The following is a 20427-nucleotide window of genomic DNA, read 5'->3' on the forward strand; positions in this document are numbered from 1 at the left end:
TGGTAGGAAGAACGATGTTGGGTGAAAATAAATTCACATCTAATCTGTGGTAAAGTAAAAGGTGCAGTTTATTGAAAACAGAGCTCTGGGAGAAGCGTCTCAGACCCCGCGGTCTGTGCGAGCACCTTCTCCCCGATCAACAAAATTCACAAGCTTATATACAGTACAAGACTGGAGCACACCGATAGCCGTTATTACATTACTTATTCCTTGGCCAATCCGACCCAATTGTATTCCTTCAAAAACAACCTAATTATAACTTTACATCGTAGCTAAGCCCCTTCTTTCAGTTCTGTCTTTTATCTAAGTTTGTCCAGTTATCTGGATCGCAGGGTCCATCCTTGCTTCATCGTGGCTTCGGCCGATCACGAGTCAGTGACTCGTGATTGGACATGGCTCAAAGGTTAATCAAATATACCTTACATACATCTGCGTGACAGTTGTTACTTCGTAACCTGATTGTTCTGCAAATGTTAACCTTGTTATTGCAGCTTCTCATATCTCCACATGCTTAATCATTTTTGTAGTTCAGTTTCTGACCATCTGTTCCATTTGTGGTTTCAACTGAAACTAGGTTGTCATGCTGTGTCGTTTGACTGCAACATTCAACTGGCTCAAATCCCAACCCTTCAAACAAGGAGAGGCAATATAAACTAACGGGTACAATTCTAAAGGGGGTGCGTGAGCAGAGAGACCGGGGGTATATGTGCACAAATCATTGAAGGTAGCAGGGCAGGTTGAGAAAGCAGTTACAAAAGCATACGGGATCCTGGGCTTCATAAATAGAGGCATTGAGTACAAAAGCAAGGAAGTTATGATGAACCTTTATAAAACACTGGTTCGGCCTCAACTAGAGTATTGTGTCCAATTCTGGGCACTGCACTTTAGGAAGGATATGAAGGCCTTGGAGAGGGTGCAGAAAAGATTTACGAGAATGGTTCCAGGGATGAGGGACTTCAGTTACTTGGATAGACTGGAGAAGCTGGGGTTGTTCTCCTTGGAGCAGAGAAGATTGAGAGGAGTGATAGAAGTGTTTAAAATCATGATGGGTCTGGACAGAGTAGATAGAGGGAAACTGTTCCCATTGGCAGAAGGATGGTGAACCAGAGGAACCATTTAAGGTGATTGGCAGAAGAACCAAAGGCGACATGAGGAAAAACTTTTTGACGCAGCGAGTGGTTAGGATCTGGAATGCACTGCCTGAAAGGGTGGTGGAGGCAGATTCAATCACTGCTTTCAAAAGGGAATTGGATGGGTACCTGAAGGAAAAATATTTGCAGGGCTACTGGGAAAGGGCGGGGGAGTGGGATTGGCTGAAGTGCTCTTGCAGAGGGCTGGCACGGGCTCGATGGGACGAATGGCCTTTGTGCTGTAATCATTCTATGATTCTATATTTTTGAATGTACAAGGAAATCCCATTCATTTCACTATACTGACAAAGCATAGCATATATACTTGCATGATTATAAGATATTCTAGTCACTCGACTGTTATTCATGAAAGAGAGCATTAAAACTGATCAATATATTTTTTTTAATAGGTTGGGAAGGCTCCAAAAGACAGACTGTGCAGAAGAGTGAGTATTTGTGAAAATATTAGGGGCGTACATTGGCCCAGGTGAATCTTCACTGGAGCTAGAAACCTTTGCAGCTTTCTTTTATTTTGAATTGAAGCTATGGGAAGTTCAGAATGAGAGACCTTTGAGACCTGAACTCGGACCCAGTCTAGAGAGATGCTGGAAAGGGTTCAAAGTGAATTGAACCTGTAGTGTTTCAATCTAGTTCACTGTGCAACACAATGCAATAAGTAATATATAGTAAGCATGAGTAACTGCCTCCAATGTTTATTTTTATGCTTGAGTCCTTGATTTAGCATAAATTTTTTTAAAAACCACCACATTGTTACATGTCATCATCAAATATGCATGGGTTGCTGTACATTGTATAAGTGCAGTTATGTAATTTAATTTAGTGGATTTCTGCAAGTATTAATATTTAGGTCAAATGTGTAGCTGGACAAAACTGAAGTGGCTGTGTGTGTGTGTGTGCAGGATTGTGGGTAAAATAGTTTTTCAGTGGTCTTTGATGTGATGTGATGTGTGAATGATGCAAATCTCAATTCACCACAGAGTTTGAATCTCTAGCCAGAACTAAAGTTGGTGGAGAATTCTTGAATGTTTTAATCAACCCAAAAATCTGTATACTGACCTGTCGGTCATCCCTCATTAAAGACCAATGGTGCATATCATTACGCGGAATGCTGATGTGCTCTATGTACAACTTCATTAACACTTGGAACACAGCCCCTGTATCTGGACTGATTTTCCAGATCAATCAATAGGCTTGGTCTTGTAGACATCTCATTTCCCGGTCTCCCATTTTGAAATTTACTAAGGGAAGACAGCTTTATTTTTAACTCCAAGCTATTGTGAAGTGCTGTATATAATGAAGATAGAATTTCCCCAATCTTGTCAGTGTCCACCAAGAAAGAGCCGTTCAGCACATAAGGCTCATGTCTATTTGGAAGTATTCTATTTGTGCCACTTCCAGCATCTCTTAAATGCAATGCTTTTCCTCCTTTTTCTGAAAGGAAACAGTGACTTCTCGTGGCCAGACTCTCGATCTTGCCCTGTCCGAGTTTTCCTCTATACCTCTGTTGAGTTTTCATGAAGCAAAGAACACTGGCTTGTATTCTTTTGTATTTGTCTATCGCTTTGTGTGGAGAAGTTCCACCTCAACTCCTGTTTGACTGGAATTTTCTAATTCTGTACTCCTGTCATCCAGTCTGGAGTATCCCACCCACTAATCTTACAGATACTGTAAGTCTCGATCTTTCTAGAGTGTTGCTGTGACATGCATCTGTGACCGCTTGTCCATTCTACTTCTCCAATGGTATGATGTGTTCAGGACAGAGGTAGCACCTGGCAGTGCCGTGTGTTGTTCCAGTGAAATGGTATTTTGCCACTTTTCCCCTCAATTCTTTACATGACAAGTTATCAATCTCAACTGTGTAATGGGGGAGGTGCTGATAAAATGCAAGTGTTTCCTCCCAGAGAGGGAGGAATTGAGGGACAGCTTTGTGTAGCTGCTTATGTTCTATCTAAAGCCAATAGCAAAAGCTTGGAAGTGGATCACCTGGCCAATTGTTCTTTCAGCAGGGACTATTGTGCAGTACATTGGGACCTAAGGAGGAGGAAAGTGAAACAAAAACATTTTTACAACAAATTGAAGTGCTGATTGATGACTTTAAGTGTTTCATGGAAGTTTGATTTTTTTTTCTGGACAGGATGTCGGCATGAGTGACACAGCTATGACGTCTTTCCTTGGCTCTTGCTCGTTGCTCATTCAAACTTTAATGGAGGTAAAAAAAAAAATCATTATACTGTATTTAAACAACTTGATCATGTTTGAAATGGTGATTCTTCTATAAGAATATAATTATTGTAGAATCAGTAATAGTTAGTACACTCCTTTCACCCTTTGGGACCTGTGTTTGAATCCAGTATAGACTGTGGGATGAAAATTCCTTCAATCATACAACTTTTGGGGGTTCTTGGTATTTGGGCTTTAGTACCTTGGTGGAGTGTGCTCATGAGTTTGAGCCTAGATAACACAACAACATTAATTTGAGAACCCGAAACCTCAAAAGACTGCTATTGGAAATAATAGTATTATCTGGAAATGAGGCAGTGCAGAGGGACCTTTAAACCTATTGCTAGCCCTAGTTAAACCTGACCTGGGAGTGCTTAATGCTAAAACTGGATGCAAGAGGAAGGGGAAAGTTCCCAAGCGCCGAAATCTGCAATTGTCAAAAATATAAATATTGCGAAATATTAGAAATAGATTTCCTATAGATGTTGGTTTTAGCATATTAAATATTCCAGTAAGCTCTATGTCTTGAATGTTCATATTCATACTGAAGATTCACTTTGCCAACCTGAGCAATGAATTGTGATAGATTGCAGCCTTGAAATTAGTCCAAGATATTACAGGAAACTTTGTGCTATCCGGCACCGACGGGACCGAGCTGTTGCCGTCCCATCAAAACTGCCGGACAAACCAGCGCTAATGTTGAAACATACGGAGATTTTGAGCTCCGTATCTGGCAACAAACCCTGTTGCTTAGCAACAGCTTCTAAACAGTCGGCCGTACCTTGCAAGCGTCTCTAGCTTAGCAACAGCTTCAACGAGACCTTGCAGAGCCTGACTGGTGGGAAAAAAAAAAAGCAACGAAAAGAAAAAAAACCTAACGAAATGGCTCCTGATTTTTGCTGGTGGCTCGAGCATTCTGGACAGTTAACCTCCGGATAAACCAAAGTTTCCTGTATCTTGTTACACAGTGTTCACAGTTTTTAATGTTGTGGGGGAGGGAAGAGTAATTTATTTGGGGTATACAGCAACTACCCATGTGCCCCAGAGAAATTTTCACGAGCAAGGTTAACTAAAATCAGTTGTGTAGATTTAATTTTATATCTGGCATTCTGATATTTTTGTTAAACATTACTGAAACATTTGTAATGCTTTGTGACAAAAGGGCAAAGATGAAATGTGTGAAAGTAAGACTGTCTGTTGTACAATGGTTGAGTTATAAAAGTAAAGACTGAAATAAAATGACTGCCATTCACTAGCAGAAAGTGTAATGCCATGGGAAATTTATTGAATTCATTGTCCAACATACCAATACACCTTTGCATTGAACAATTTCTTAAAAAACTGGAACCATCTTTGTTAATATAAATGCAACTCTTGCTAAGTAGATAGAACAATAAAAAATAAATTCATATCAAAAGATGTTTGAATTTTGTTTCAATTTTTGCATGTTCGCTAACACAAGGAGTAGTTGAAGTGAAAAGCATAGATGAGTTTAAGGGGAAGCTAGATAAGCACATGAGGGAGAAAGGAATAGAAGGTTATGCTGTTGGGGTGGGAAGAAGCTTGTGTGGAGCATAAACATCAGCATGGACCAAATGGCCTGTTTGTGTTGTACATTCTATGTAATATTTGGAAATATATAGGTAAACTTTTTATATAGTTGCTGCTAAATTAAGCACCTCCTTATGTTGTCCTTTTTATAAAAAAAAAAAAAAAAAAATATATATATATTAGGCTGAAGTTGGCAGCGATGAGATGAAGGAACCATTTCTGGATATAGAGGACACCTGGTCAACTGTAGAGGGTCCAACTTCAATCGTGGATCTGGCTCTGGAACAAAGACATGTCCATTACCCGTTGGTTCAACACCACTATATTCTGTCTGTCATTATGCATGGAATAATGCTGTTTGGGATGAAATCTGTCAAAATATTTAGCCTATTTGACAGTAAGGTATGGTACTTGAAAGCTAATATTGTCTCATTTACTGCCTAAGATGCTGAAAGACAGTAGTGTCTTTTTATTAGACTTAGAATCTTTTTTAACACTATCAGTATAAACTTGTTGAACTATCATTTAGTACGTGCTATGCTTTTTAAAATGCAAAATTTAACCTAGATTACAAGTCTTCCACATATAGCACATATAGAATATTACTGTTCGCTAGCTATTCAGCACTGTTCTGAAATGTGCGAATGAAGTAGAGCTGCTTTAAAGGATAATTTTATGATCTAATTCTTGTCATTCATAACTAGAAGTTGAAAATTCTATCCTTCTTCTGTCCTGGGCAAAAAAAGCAGTCTCAAATATTTTGTGTTGTGTCTTTATTTCTAGGGCAAAAATGCATTTTTCAAGGAGCTGACATCAATCCAGTTGCTGCCAAGTGGAGATATGGATCCTAATATAGTCTCCCTCAGACAGCAGGTAATAAAATCATTGAGGATTGTTGCTTATCATTTGAAATTGTTACTTGCCCTGTTAATGACGTTAAGAGAAAATAAACCTTTTGTATTAGAATTTGGAAATTATAAATGACTGAAAATTTGTATCTGTGCTTGGTAGAAATGGTGCAGTAACAAAGTGTGCTGTAAAAGTTTTTATCATCTTCAGAATCATATTGGTACGTAATTCTATTGAGCTATTGTAAGACGTGCCTTCCTAGGCCTAGCAACTAAAACATTATTGCTTGTAAGTTTTACATGATGGTAAATTGACATCAATCATATGATTTTTTTTAAATTAAGATTTCATGCTGCAGTTGCTTAGGAACTGATGCATTTCTGGGATCTGAGGTTCAAATTCAGCCCATACTGATATAGAGACTTTATATGAAGTTAGTCTGAGCAGTTTCGATCCACAGCACAAAAACTATTGCTTATATGGCACTAATGTAGTACTGTAGTGTTATGCAGACAAGCCACAGAATTGCTAAAAGACATGGAGTTTCATTCTACAGCTGATGTGGGAGTGCCTGATTGTGATGCGAGGTGCTTGAAAATGTAAAGTGTTCCAGAACTGGTGTCTCTCTCCTTGAGCGCACAAAATGCAGTATTTTCTTCACCAAAAAAAGGACCTGCATTTGTATAGCACTTGATCATGTCTCCCAGATATAATTACTTACTTTGCAGTGCAGTGACTTATGTATATTTTCTTCCAGTTCCTAATTAAATTAGTCAGTGCTGCAGTGCAGGAACTAGTAAAACCTCCAAAGACTGAGTGTGCTTCTGAACAGCAACCTCATCGAGAACAAAATGAAGACTGGCCATCAGTGGCAGTGGAGCTGGCTCAGAACCTCCAAGTGAATGAGGATGTTATCCGGCGACATCATGTATGTGAGCTGTACAGTCATGGAATTGACCAGATTGGTGAAGAGGTAACATACATATCCATATTTCAGTCATTTGTTTAAAATGTATAATTAAAGTAATAGAGTACCTGATATGTTTTCTTGGTTGTATTTCCTCAATAGCCAGTAAGATGGGATGGATCAGGATGCATAGCTTACAGCAGCAATAATTAAGAACTAATTAGAACATAAGAAATAGGAGCAGGATTAGGCCATTCGGCCCTTCGAGCCTGCTCCGCCATTCAATGAGATAAGAACATAAGAAGTAGGAGCAGGAGTAGGCCATACGGCCCCTCTGGCCTGCTCCGCCATTCAATAGGATCATGGCTGATCTGCCTCAATTCCATTCACCGGCCCTATCGCCATATCCCTTGATGCCTTTATTAGTCAGAAATCTATCAACTTCTGTTTTGAATATACCCAATGACTGAGCCTCCACAGCCCTCTGGGGTAGAGAATTCCAAAGATTCACCACCCTCTGTGTGAAGAAATTTCTTCTCATCTCAGTCCTGAATGGCCTACCCTTTATCCTGAGGCTGTGGCCCCTGGTTCTAGACTCCCCAGCCAAGGGAAACATTCTCCCAGCATCCACCCTATCAAGCCCTGTAATAATTTTGTATGCTTCAATGAGATCCCCTTTCATTCTTCTGAATTCAAGAGAATACAGGCCTAGTTTACTCAATCTCTTCTCATACGATAGTCCCGCCATCCCAGGAATCAATCTCGTGAACCTTCGTTGCACTCCCTCTATGGCAAGTATATTCTTCCTTAGGTAAGGAGACCAAAATTGTACATGGGTCTCACCAAGGCCCTATATAATTGGAGTAAGACGTCTTTACTCCTGTACTCAAATCCTCTTGTAATGAAGGTCAGCATACCATTTGCCTTCCTAACTGCTTGCTGCACCTGCACATTCACTTTCAGTGACTCATGTATAAGGACACCCAGGTCCCTTTGAGCATCTGCATTCCCCAATCTTTCACCATTTAGGAAATACTCTGCCTTTTTGTTTTTTCTACCAAAGTGGATAACTTCACATTTATTCACATTATATTCCATCTGCCATGTTCTCGCCCACTCACTGAGCCTGTTGAGATCCCCTTGAAGCCTCTTCACATCCTCTTCACAACTGACATTGCCACCTAGCTTTGTATCATCAGCAAATTTGGAAATGTTGCTTTTATATAGTGCCTTTCACATCCTAAGGACATCGCAAAGTGCTTCGCAGCCAATGAACTATTTATGAAGTGTAGTCACTTGTTATGTAGGCAAATGTGGCAGCCAGTTTTTACACAGCAAGGTACCACAAACAGTAATGGCAGACAGAGCAGCCAAACTGTTGCTAAATACCCTAGTAAGAAAGGTATAGTACACGAATCACCGTATAGCTGAAATTAGAGTTGTCGTCTGTGACATTGAGAATGGAATCTATCCGGAGTATTGGTGGAGCTGATTAAAATGCAGCTCTTTAATTACCTGCTGATGGTCATCTACAAAGAACTTGTATTTATATAGTGCCTTTCATCTCAGAACATCACAAAATACTTCATGACAAATGAATTACTTTTGAAGTATAGTCACCATTTATGTAGGCAAAGATGGCAGACAATTTATGCATAACAAGGTCCCACAAGCAGAAATGAGAGAAATGATTGATCTCTCTTTGGTGGTGTTGATTGAGGGATAAATGTTGGCTAGGACACCAGAACTCCCCTGCTCCTCTTCAAAAAGTGCCATGGGGTCTTTTGCGTCTATCTAAACGAGCAGATGGGGCCCTAATTTAGTCGCTCATCCCAAAGACCAACAGTGTAGCACTCCCTCAGTAATCCACTGAAGTGTCAGCCTAGATTATTTGCTCCTGTCCTGGAGTGGGGCTTTAACCCACAACTCGGATGCAAAAGTGCGACCAACGAACCAAACTAATACTTGTATATCCGAGACTGTGTGGGGTCTCCTACACCCTGTGCTATGGAGCAGTGCGATGAGAGCATGCTTATGGTTCTCCATAGTAAATCCTGGGGTAGGCACCTTGAATATTTGCCTGACTTGTTGCTCACATTTGTCTGAGTCACCGTTTGGATTAGGTTGTATTGTGAATCTCATTTGTCTGAACTTTAATTTCTTTTCATGGGCCTGACCCAAATGCTGCAGTTTAATGTATATACTCAGGTGTAAAACTAGCAATTTAGGTCCCTGTGGGGGAGAGCAGGAGTTTTGTCATGTATGCCAACCATTGTGATGGATTCAGATTCAGATTAGATTTATTTGCCATATGTAACAAGTACAATGGAATGCTTGTTCCCCGTAGGGACGCGTCAGCTATTCATACAGCGCTGTGTTCAGAGTCAATACAATGGCTTCCCGTGGCAGTGGGAGCACGATGTCCCTCAGCCGCTCCGTCCTCCTCCTCACTGTTGCCGGCTCCACGTGTGGTGGCCTGCTTCTCCCAGCTCCCCTCCTCCCATCCGGACTGCGAGTTACCCGAAATGGAGCTGCCGGCCGACGTGCTGCAGCGTGTCGTGAGTCTGCTGCTGCTGCGCTCCTCTGCCCGACTCATCGTCGGGATGTGAATGCTCCAATTCAGCCTCCTCTTTAGGACTGTAGCTCAGTTTGGGGAGTGTATTTATCTGTTCCAGGCAGGGTCCTGCTCCCTATTCTATATTCTCCAGTGACACTTAGCTTTCTCCCTGGCCCTTGGTCTCCCAATTACTGTCTGTGTAGAGGTGGCAACTCGTGCAACAGTCAATATACATTAAAATCAATTTCCTGCTCCTTGGGGAATATGGGCAACTGATGGGGCAACACATGGTTCATATATTTTTGGGGGGCTGGGGGAAGGCCAATTTCAGTGGGATGAGAACGAATCTAGCCCGGGTAAACTGGAATCAAAGATTGGCAGGCAAAACTGTAGTGGAACAATCGGAAATAGTTTGGGTACAGTTGAGGTACATTCCCACGAGGGAGAAAAGTAGGGCAACTAAAATCGGAGCTCCCTGGATGACGAAAGAGAGCGGGAATATGATGAAGCAGAAAAAGAGCGCGTATGACAGATGTCAGGTTGCAAATACATCTGAGAATCAGGCTATAGAAAGGTCAGAGGAGAAGTGCAAAAGAAAATAAGCGGGGCAAAGAGAGGATATGAGAAAAGAATGGCAGCCAACATAAAAGGTAATCCAAAAGTTTTCTGTAGGCATATAAATAGTAAGAGGAGGGGTGGGGCGAATTAGGGACCAAAAAGGAGGCAGAGGGTATAGCTGAGGTACTAAATGAGTACTTTGCATCTGTTTTCACCAAGGAAGAGGATGCTGCCATAGACCTAGTGAAGGAGGAGGTAGTAGAGACACTTATAGGATAAAAATTGATAAAGCAGAGGTATTAGAAAGGCTGGCTGTACTTAAAGTAGATACATCAGGAGCGGATGGGATGCATCCTAGGATGTTGAGGGAATTGAGGGCAGAAATCACGGAGGTACTGGACATAATGTTCCAATCCTCCTTTGGATACGGGGGTGGTGCCAGTGGACTGGAGAATTGCAAATGTTACACCCTTGTTCAAAAAAGGGTGTAAAGATAAATCCAGCAACTTACATGCCAGTCAGTTTAACCTCGGTAGTGTGGAAGCTTTTAGAACTTGTAATTAGGGACAAAATCAACACTCACATGGATAGGGGTGGATTAATTAAGGAAAGCCAGCACGGATTTGTTAAAGACAAATTGTGTTTAACCAACTTGATCGAGTTTTAATGAGGTAACCGAGAGGGGTGCTGAGGGTAATGCGGTTGACGTAGTGTACATGGATTTCCAAAAGGCATTCGACAAAGTGCTACATAATAGGTTTGCCAGCAAAATTGAAGCCCATGGAATAAAGGACAGTGGCAGCCTGGATATGAAATTGACTAAGTGACAGGAAACAGTGAGTAGTGGTGAATGGTTGTTTTTCGGACTGGAGGAAGGTATACAGTGGTGTTCCCCAGGGGTCGGTTCTAGGACCACTGCTTTTCTTGATATTAATTACTTGGATGTGGGTGTACAGGGTACAATTTCAAAATTTGCAGACGAGACAAAATTTGGAAGTCTAGTGAACAGTGAGGAGGATAGTGATAGACGTCAAGAGGACATGAACAGGCTGGTGGAATGGGCAGACACGTAGCAGATGAAACTTAACGCAGAAAAGTGTGAAGTGATGCATTTTAGTAGAAAGAATGAAGAGAGGACATATAAACTAAAGGGTACAATCCTAAAGGGAGAGACCTTGGGGGTATGTGTGCATAAATCATTGAAGGTGGCAGGACAGGTTGAGAAAGCCGTTTAAAAAGGCTTACAGGATCGTGGGCTTCATAAATAGAGGTATAGAGTACAAAAATGTGGAGATTATGAAGAATGTATAAAACACTGGTTCGGCCCCAGCAGGAGTACTGTGTCCAATTCGGGCACCGCACTTTAGGAAGGATGTGAAGGCCTTGGAGAAGGTGCAGAAAAGATTTACAAGAATGGTTCCAGGAATGAGGGACTTCAGTTATGTGGATAGACTGGAGAAGCTGGGGTTGTTCTCCTTGGAGCAGAGAAGGTTGAGAGGAGATTTGATAGAGGTGTTCAAAATCATGAGGGGTATAGACAGAGTAGATAGAGAGAAACTGTTCCCATTGGTGGAAGGGTCGAGAACCAGAGGACACAGATTTAAGGTGATTGGCAAAAGAACCAAAGGTGACGTAAGAAAAAACTTTTTTACGCAGTGAGTGTTTAAGATCTGGAATGCACTGTTTGAAAGGGTGGTGGAGGCAGACTCAATCTTATCTTTCAAAAGGGAGTTGGAGAAGTATCTGAAGGAAAAGAATTGCAGGGCTACGGGGAAAGGGTAGAGGAGTGGGACTAGCTGAGAGTCGGCATGGGCCAAATGGCTGCCTTCTGTGCTGTAACCATTCTGATTCTATGAAGTATATGGTTGTCTTGAATGTGAATATATATAGTACTTTTATAAAGGTAGTTAAATTAGACTATTTTACTACAGAAAACATGTAATCAAGTTTAGGATATTGAAAAGTTACTCTCAATAAAGATGGGTATAGTGAACGAAATAAGCTTGAACCAAGTGTAGAGATTTATACCAGGTTGTTTTAGTTATCTGTTTGTAACAAATGCATCCCTTGATATGCCAGAATAATTTGGGGAAAACTCATTTTTGATGAATATTGTCTAATCAAGACTTTTTAGTTTGACTAAAGTAACAGGATTTCAGTCAGCGTCTGTATGACCTGATTTTCATTTGTCATCTGTTCAGGCCCTTCTCCAGGTGCATGATCAAGAGGTCCTAGCATCCCAGTTGCTTGTGCTGACAGGGCAGAGACTTGCATATGCTTTACTTCATACCCAAACTAAGGAAGGCATGGAGCTGCTGGCCAGACTCCCTCCAATGTTGTGCACGTGGCTTAAGGCCATGGTGAGTATTAACATTAACTTTTTGTTGATAGAATATATATTGCTGAAAGAACAAAGACACATTGTGTAAAAAAAAATAAAAAAAAATTTAAATACTGTTGTGCATGAAGACTTTGAAACCATGAATGTTCTGTAAGTTTTTTTTGCCAGAACCAGATTATTATTATTATTGCAGCCTATGCATTATAAAAGGTGACATTTAAAGTATTGACTGTTTACTCAATAGACTCTCACTATAGAATTATCTTACTAATGGATGGGGACAAACTCGGCAACATAGCTTTTTAAGTAGCTACAGTATAACCTTATTGCTAAATGTTTAAAAACAACTTTCATTTATTTTATTTATATATAGTAATCATCTAAAGCATTAGCTAACTTGAGGCAATGTAGCAATCAGCACAACAGTGTCACATATGTGCTTTAAGAAAATCTCATGGAAAACCAAGAACTGGTCTGAAATAGAAACAAAATGCTGGAAATACTCAGCAGGTCAGGCAGCATCTGTGGAGAGAGAAACAGTTAACGTTTCAGGTCGATGACCCTTCGTCAGAACTGGAAAAAGTTAGAGATGTAACAGATTTTAAGCAGGTGCAGAGGCGAGGAAAGAACAAAAGGGAAAGTCTATGATGGGGTGGAAGGCAGGAGAGATTAAATAACAAAAGGGATGATGGTACAAAGCAAAAGGAGATGGTAATGGGACAAGAAAAGAAACCAAAGATGAGTCTAGAAGAGGTGTAAGTGGGAATGGCAGAAACATCAACAGCTGCCATGTGAAAAAATAGGGGCAGTGGTTATAGTCTGAAATTGTTGAACTCAATGTTGAGTCCAGAAGGCTGTATTGGTGCCTATTCGAAAGATGAGGTGCTGTTCCTCGCGCTTACGTTGAGCTTCGTTGGAACGGTGCAAGAGGCCGAGGATGGAGAGGAGAATTAAAGTGACAGGCGACCGGAAACCAGGTCACGCTTACGGACTAAACGGAGGTGTTCCGCAAAGCGATCACCCAATCTGCGTTTAGTCTCCTCGTTTGCATGGGTTTTGGCTGATGGACTGAACTGCAATACAGCATTTCACTACTTCATTCAAGTATATTGAGGAAAGTTTATAACTGAGATAGAGATATGCTAATTGTCATCAGCATGTCACATAAGAATTGAATGTTGATTTGGGACATTTCAGCAATAAAGCATGTGTATGCCTTATTTCTCAAGCAATTGCTGGTGGGAATTAACCATATCAGATTGAACTTAAATAATTGAAGTGATACAGAAGTTGATGAAAAGAGAGGTTTATGTTTAAGGACTGACTTTTTATAAAGTCATTTCAGTAGCAGATATATGTGGAAACCCATCACGTTTTAATTTCAGAATTGAGCTCCTGAGCAATCTGCCTGTAGACTGTTTGCCCAATGTGGGATGCACACAGCCTGGGTAGAGATTGCCAGAGCCAAGATTTATGGATTCCTGTGTGCGTGCACAGGTAAACCCGAAATGAACCAGCTGAAACAGTGCAGCTTACTGGTCCAAAGCATACTGGCACACTTGCTGCTGCTTGTCAACAGGAAGTCTCATCTACCCATTAGGGCATTAGCTGCAGGTTATTTAAAGCCTAGTGGGAACAATTTAGCCACTATTGATAGCTCGATCCATCCAGATTGGCTGGTCAGGCATTTAAATGTCCTGCAGAACTGCCTGGCTCAGGTATCTGATTACCAAGTCTGCAACAGATCCTGTATTCATATGTAAATTCTCACGAAGGAGAGGACAAGGAAAATTGCAATGGGGGAGAAAAGTACCATGTAGTTTTACAAATTTAATGTTTGATAAGTTCCCAACAATGGATGCCATCTTTAAATTCAGAAAGCTAGTGGCAGTCTATTAAACTGAACTGCTGATATGGTAAGTTATTTCCTAAAACTAATTTACTGATTTGAAATAATTGTAGTACAAGCAGGTATTTTAAATAAAATACAAGTTTATCTTAACATCTTGAGCACATCTAAATATATGCAAATTCTTACTAAACCACTGCATTTTATCAAATGGACAACTCCATTTCCATAAGCCAGTATTAACTTTTTTACAAGATAGATGCTGGGGAATCACAGAATTGGAAGAGTAGGTCCTGTACACACTTTCTTTTAATGTGCAACAGCATTTTAGCTCTCAGAAATGTGCCGGTCTCATTACAACCTCCCATTTAATGCAAAAATATTTAAATAAAATACTTTCCTCACTTCAGTGTCTGTTATGCTGAATTTGCTATTTTTTTTCCTTGTCGATATGAAATGAGCAAGAAAAGCTCAGTATTTTTTGTTTTCATCTGAGATTTTTTTCTGCAATTTCTATTTATATGCATTGCAACAATTTTCATTTAACCCTTACTGTATTTGAAAGACTTAGTGGTGGTGGTGGTGATATGGGACAACAGAAGGTATGCCAGGGAGATGAGCAAGCACCAGATCATTGCTGCAGCTCTTGGTTACCTGGGTTAGCTTTGGTAACCAGGCAGTACCAATGGCTTACTAGGTTAAAGTTCCTGCAGCTGTTACCTCTCTGCACTATCTCCTCTTCCACTGATTATGTACTGCTGTATTTCCCAAAGTACAGGGACTCAATCTACCATTCTAGGTGTCAGTAAATGACCATGTTTATATTACAGTAGTGATTTATTTGTGGAGCAAGGCTTTAAAATGTAAGTAGCATCCTGCTGAACATGTATGAGAGATGATTGAAGAACTAAGAGGTTGTGTGGGTCTTGACATGGGTGAGCAGTAACTGGAACAGGTTAACATTAATAGCATGGAATCTTGGATTCTGCAGATTTTCTACCTGTAAGGTTGCTATCACCTAATCCTTTCCTAGTATTTAAAATAATTGGTGTATTATGTATGACCAACTTCTTGCCTTCTATTAATCACGTTTTGTACAATTTCCAGGATCCTCAGGAGCTTCAGAACACAGATGTGCCAATGGTAGCAACAGCTAGACTGGTGAGCAAGGTGATCGAACTCTTACCTGAAAACCATGGGCAGTACAGCCTGGTGCTTCATTTGTTAGAAGCAGTCAAAGCCATATCCCCTTTGTGACAAGAATTGGCCAATTTTTATTGAAGTAGGTCTCCAACTTGACAAGCCATGAAGAGCTTGGATCATTTTGTTGTAAATGAGCCATTTTCTGTTACAAATAATCATGTTCTTGAATGGTTATTGTTATAGATGGGTACTGAAAGGGTTCTGTTAGACTCTAGTTTTCTGTTATGTTTGATATTCTAATGCCTAACTGCATTTTGCATGTCCATGTTTATGTACCAGCAAGCTTTGCTTCCGCTATGCCATTTTACTGCTAAAAGATGGCATCAGTCTCAGAAGATACCATGTTGTGTTGCTAAAGCTATACAGACTAGATGTCAACTGAAGCAAATCTGTATCACAAGGTATTATGTAGTGAATGAGTTACATAGTGTGTGGTCTTATTTTCTGGATATTTATAGTAAGCCATACACCTGTGGTTTCTAATCCCACTGTTGGAGCTGAAGAAGGATAGAGGAATTTTGCAATATATTTTCTCTGTAGCAGTACATAACCTGAACCATCCACCAAGAACAGTAATGATGACTATTTAATGAAGCCTTAGTTCATAACTTCTGTCACACTAAAACAAAAGGCAAAATTTGAGTTTTTGTTAAATGTAAAGACAAGTTTTTGTTCCCTCAATTTTTTTGCTCAAACAATATGCATTTATACAAGTTAACAAAATGAACAGTTATCAGACACCAGTAATGTGTGTACAGTCATTGACATTTCCACAATAATCAGTGGGCATAAACCAACTGTGTAAGATTGTAAATTATTGCTCATTAACCAAATAAAAACACTTGAACCCATGCTGAGTTTCTTTTTGTTTATGCACTCAATGTTATTTACTTTTTGTACCACTTAAAGTGCAATGCCTGTATGTGACAGGTGAAATATTTCATGGAAGCTATGAGCTAGTTTATTTAAAACAAATACTAAACATTGTTGTGAAAGTGTTTTTGGTTGAAGTCCAACTGGAGAGAAATGTAATAAATACAATGGGCCGTCTTTTCCGATCGGAGGCCTCCCGAGGCGCCTATACTTCTGATCTTGGGCCTCTCCCAGTGCGCAGGGCCCACGTATCCCAGAGGCACAGGCAGTTCACAAGCATCCCTAGGATCACATGGGGTGCCAATAGAAGGGAATCTCCCTTCATACACTTGACAATAGACCTGTCAACTGAATGGAGATCACCCCAAAAAATAGTAAAAAAGTAGTTTTAAAAAATCACCTTTTTAAAATTAGTTGAAATTACAATAAATTAAATATTTTAAACAAATTTATTGAAAAAAGTTTATGGGGCTAAAAATAAACTTTTTTAAATGAGTGGAAATTTTTTTTTTCAACTCTTATCCTGGTAAAAGCAAGCCTTGCGTCTGCCTTTACCAGGCGTAAGAATTCTAAGGGTTTTCTGCGGGCGGAGGTTCTCCAGAAAGCGGAACTATCCGCCCGCAGAGGCCGTTCTCTAGGGCAGTCGTCCGATCTGTCGAGCATTCTTGACAGATCGGAAATGCCGGCTTTCAGCACATGTGCTGTGCATGCCTGAAACCAGCATTTCCGATGTCCCTACAGGTGTGTACACACCCATATGGATCTGAATATCCGGCCCAGTGTCTATAAACTGGAGCAAAAAACTGCCGTACTGAGATGTAACACCTGACTTTGCAGTTAATGCTTACAAATAACCCCCAATTGACCAATGTTCTCGCTATGGTGTGGCCGCGCAGTAATCTCGCAGGTCCCGCACAGATTGCTCACCGGCTTTTACATTGTAAATACCGTGCATTAAAAAAAAAGGCTGTGCAGAACAGGGAACGTTCAAAATAACAATCTCTGCTCTAATATTTAAAGGCAAAGGTTAGTGTAAGAGGGGTCATCCTTTAAAGCTCTACCAGATCAAGCACTGATATTTGGTAACAAAAGGCTATCTAAACTATTTGATGGCTTGGCAGGCAAGTAGGAAGTTCAATTTGAAATAGCTTTAATGCAACTGTTATTGGAAACTAAATTATCTGCTAGTTCATTTTAATGGGTGGACAATCCTGGCTGAATTGTTTGGGGCCTGGTGTCTGAAATTCCACTTGCTGTTTTCCACTAAATTAACTAGTCATGAGATAATTGACATTTTCTTTCACCACAGAGCAAAAATTAAGATTGAGGGGATGGAGAGACTGCATGAGCAATTTTGTAAATTGGGTAGGTTCTCGCTGGAAAAAAGGTTGAGTGGTCATGTTGCCGTGTTCATGATTCTAAAGGAACTAGATAATAGCCCATGATCAAAAACAGTAGAACCAGAGGACATCACCTGCACTTGAATTGGGATAAATTCAAAACTCATGTACAGAAATATCATTTCAGTGAGCGAGTGCCAAATCTATGGAGCAGTTACCTAAGGATGCAGATTGTGTTGATTCATTCAAATGAAAATGAATTTCAGAATATTTTGGGATACAGTAGATGAGTAATTTGAGACATGGCATACAGTAAGCGCATAGCATGCTTGGGATGAACAGGTGGCTTTGACAGTATGGATCCTAAAGCTTCTAACCAGTGAGGGTTTTACTCGCCTCCTGGGTCTGTTGTAGACTAATTGATAGAGAACAATTGCCATGATTAGGCAACTCCATTATTGTTTGATCATGCAACTACCAGGATGGTAGACAGAAAAAACCCAAGAGCCATCGAGTTGGCTGTCTGTTTCCCATGTCTGGGTACAGGTATCTCTTTGGAAACCACACTACTAGTACAACAGCTGATTTAGAAAGCATTCTTAGAATGCAACCCTCCCACTGACATACAATGGGTGCAAGAACCATAGCTTCCTGTATACAGAACCCACACCTATCCAATAGCTGAGGTCAATCCATAAGTGGTGGTCTGGCTCTGACCCAAAAAACACTTTATACAAACTGATTATTGTACACTAAATGTTACATTTTCTTAGTCCGCTATTGCTGTTTAATTAAATCCTCGTTCACTTAGAAGTAAAATTCAATGAGAAAGACAACAATGTCAAAAGTTTCTTAAATCCCGAAAACCTAATTTTGTATAAAAATGTTCATTTTATTTATTACATCAATCCCACTTAATTCCTTATCAACCTGTACTCTGATGAGCAATAAAGCCATTGGGTGGACCCCCATTAAGTTTTGTTAAGATGGTCACTTGGTGTACATTGTTTCCTAATCAATTTGGGCTTCTGACATGATTGTATCATAACATACAAGTTTGGAACATTTGTTATTCAATAAAGCAAAAATGTAGAAACTTTCTCCTTATCTAATACTACAGACAGGGAAAACTGGAAATTAACTTAATGGTTGATATAATTACCCAAGTGGATTGTTCTTCCCTCTACAACAGTAGCTGTAGTGAAGTTGTTTAAAGCTCTAACAATTTAATTAAAAATTATCAATCAGGCAGATATTACAAAAACAAGACATGTCCTATCTAGACATACTGAATCACTAAACCCTCTAACCTCCAACTGGGAAATAATCTGAAGCAAATGATCAGGATCCAGTTTCATCCTCCACTGCAATGCTGACCAACCAAAAGAAAGACTTACATTTATATAGCATCTTTCACGACCACCAGACATCTCAAAGCGCTTTACAACCAATGAAGTACTTTGTTTTGGAGTGGAGTCACTGTTGTAATGTTATAATAACCAAAGGCTTGCTTCAAATGGAACTGCATATTACTGTATAATGATCTTTAATATTCAGCTATATTAAAGCCCTGTGAATCCACAACTATGATTTGTATAACTTTCAAATGGTAGATTTGATAGAATCCTACCAAAATCTGAACTATTCAAGGAGAGAACACAAGACCTCTGAGGTGGGGGATCTGAAAATGAAATATGTAGCACTAGCCGTTTGTGGTAAAAGCTAGTTTTACATTGCATATTAGCCTGTGTGTCCCTATTTCCTTCAGTGCTTACAGTAATCATCATCTCTTGTCATATAAGTTAAGTGCTCCACTTTCCAGCAATGGTTTCCAAGCAACGAGGGCAGGGTGTTAGTACGGAATCAGATGTGTGTTTCTTGCAGCGAGGACATCTTTCTTTGGCAGACGATTGAACAATTACTTTATATGATGATTCCTCAATAATATCACCACCTGTCAAGCAATTAGGAATAATTACATTTCCATGAAAACATTCATTCTTATAATCTTTACAGAACAGTTCCTCCTGCAGGGAAAAATCATTTTGGTATCACCCAAGACTTTGAGCAATCATGATCTCCCAGCTCTCTACCTTCAGTTCTGTTCCTGCCATTTATTATTTCTTTGTCACAACAATTTTATGTCCTCTCCTGACCATGTCCCCATTACCACTTTAGGCAATGAGGAGTATGATCAAATAGGGTGTTGTGACTAATACAAACTTTAGCTGCATTAAATGGAGCAGAATTTACAAAGCCAGGCAATAAAAGATTTGCTAGTTACATACAAGAATTCACAAACATGTTTCTGTATTTCAGTTGTGAAATTAGTTTTGAAAATCTAATGTTTTTAGCATCCTTTTGTTCAGTCCAATTTTTTCATCCCCTTCACCTTTTTTATTAATTAATGAATATTCATAACATCAAGGCATTTGACTAAGGAGCTCATGACCCTAACCATACAACTGAGCAGAATTTGTATAGTCATTAATCCAGAAATGTTTCAACATCAATTCATTTTTCAGCTAGGCTCGTTCAAGATCATGTTTCTAGTAATGCTACAATCTATTCCTCTTCAATTAATTTTAAATGATCTGATATTCAATTTTCTTTTTCAAATACCAAATTCCCACTTTATTTGCTTAATTTATTGCACAATTCATGTTTAACACAATACTTGTTCAAAAGAATTCAAAATTTCCACCATAATGCACAAAACAAAAACATCGTTACATCTGTTAAATATTTAGCGCAAGAAGTAACTACTGAATCAAGCTTCAATATTACAGGGTGCTGTAACTTGGTTGCAGCTAATACTTACATTAATTAACTTGAGCTCAAGTTAATTAATGTAAGTTAAAACCAATTATGAAATATGAACACAGTACAGAACCAACTCCATGCCCACATTTCCAGATTAAGCGGTTTCAAAATTAACCCGAATAGCAATCTGCTAGTTGAGAGCAAATATGTTTATTCTACTGTGAACAGCAGTTTATCATTTCTTCATCTAATTTATACCATCTAC

At 39.7% G+C, this 20427-nt stretch overlaps 2 protein-coding genes across 2 annotated transcripts in view; one reads left to right on the top strand and one right to left on the bottom strand.

Annotated features, from left to right (window-relative positions):
* The window catches only part of rab3gap2 (RAB3 GTPase activating protein subunit 2 (non-catalytic)), a 116169-nt gene extending 100131 nt beyond the window's left edge, over positions 1-16038 (top strand). Inside the window, exons 29-35 of the mRNA XM_085980986.1 lie at positions 1541-1576; positions 3286-3360; positions 5106-5324; positions 5706-5795; positions 6529-6744; positions 11995-12153; positions 15091-16038. Coding sequence (XP_085837112.1) covers positions 1541-1576; positions 3286-3360; positions 5106-5324; positions 5706-5795; positions 6529-6744; positions 11995-12153; positions 15091-15240 — 945 coding nt within the window. The 3' untranslated portion in view covers positions 15241-16038. The remainder of the gene's footprint in view (positions 1-1540; positions 1577-3285; positions 3361-5105; positions 5325-5705; positions 5796-6528; positions 6745-11994; positions 12154-15090) is intronic.
* Positions 15755-20427, bottom strand: part of iars2 (isoleucyl-tRNA synthetase 2, mitochondrial) — a 109935-nt gene continuing 105262 nt past the window's right edge. The window contains exon 23 of the mRNA XM_085980988.1: positions 15755-19353. Within this exon, the coding sequence (XP_085837114.1) occupies positions 19202-19353 (152 nt within the window). The 3' untranslated portion in view covers positions 15755-19201. The remainder of the gene's footprint in view (positions 19354-20427) is intronic.

Source organism: Somniosus microcephalus, chromosome 3 (genome assembly GCF_052327205.1).
Source record: "Somniosus microcephalus isolate GS21.2 chromosome 3, FLI_Smic_1.0, whole genome shotgun sequence".
In the NCBI taxonomy this organism is placed as follows: domain Eukaryota; kingdom Metazoa; phylum Chordata; class Chondrichthyes; order Squaliformes; family Somniosidae; genus Somniosus; species Somniosus microcephalus.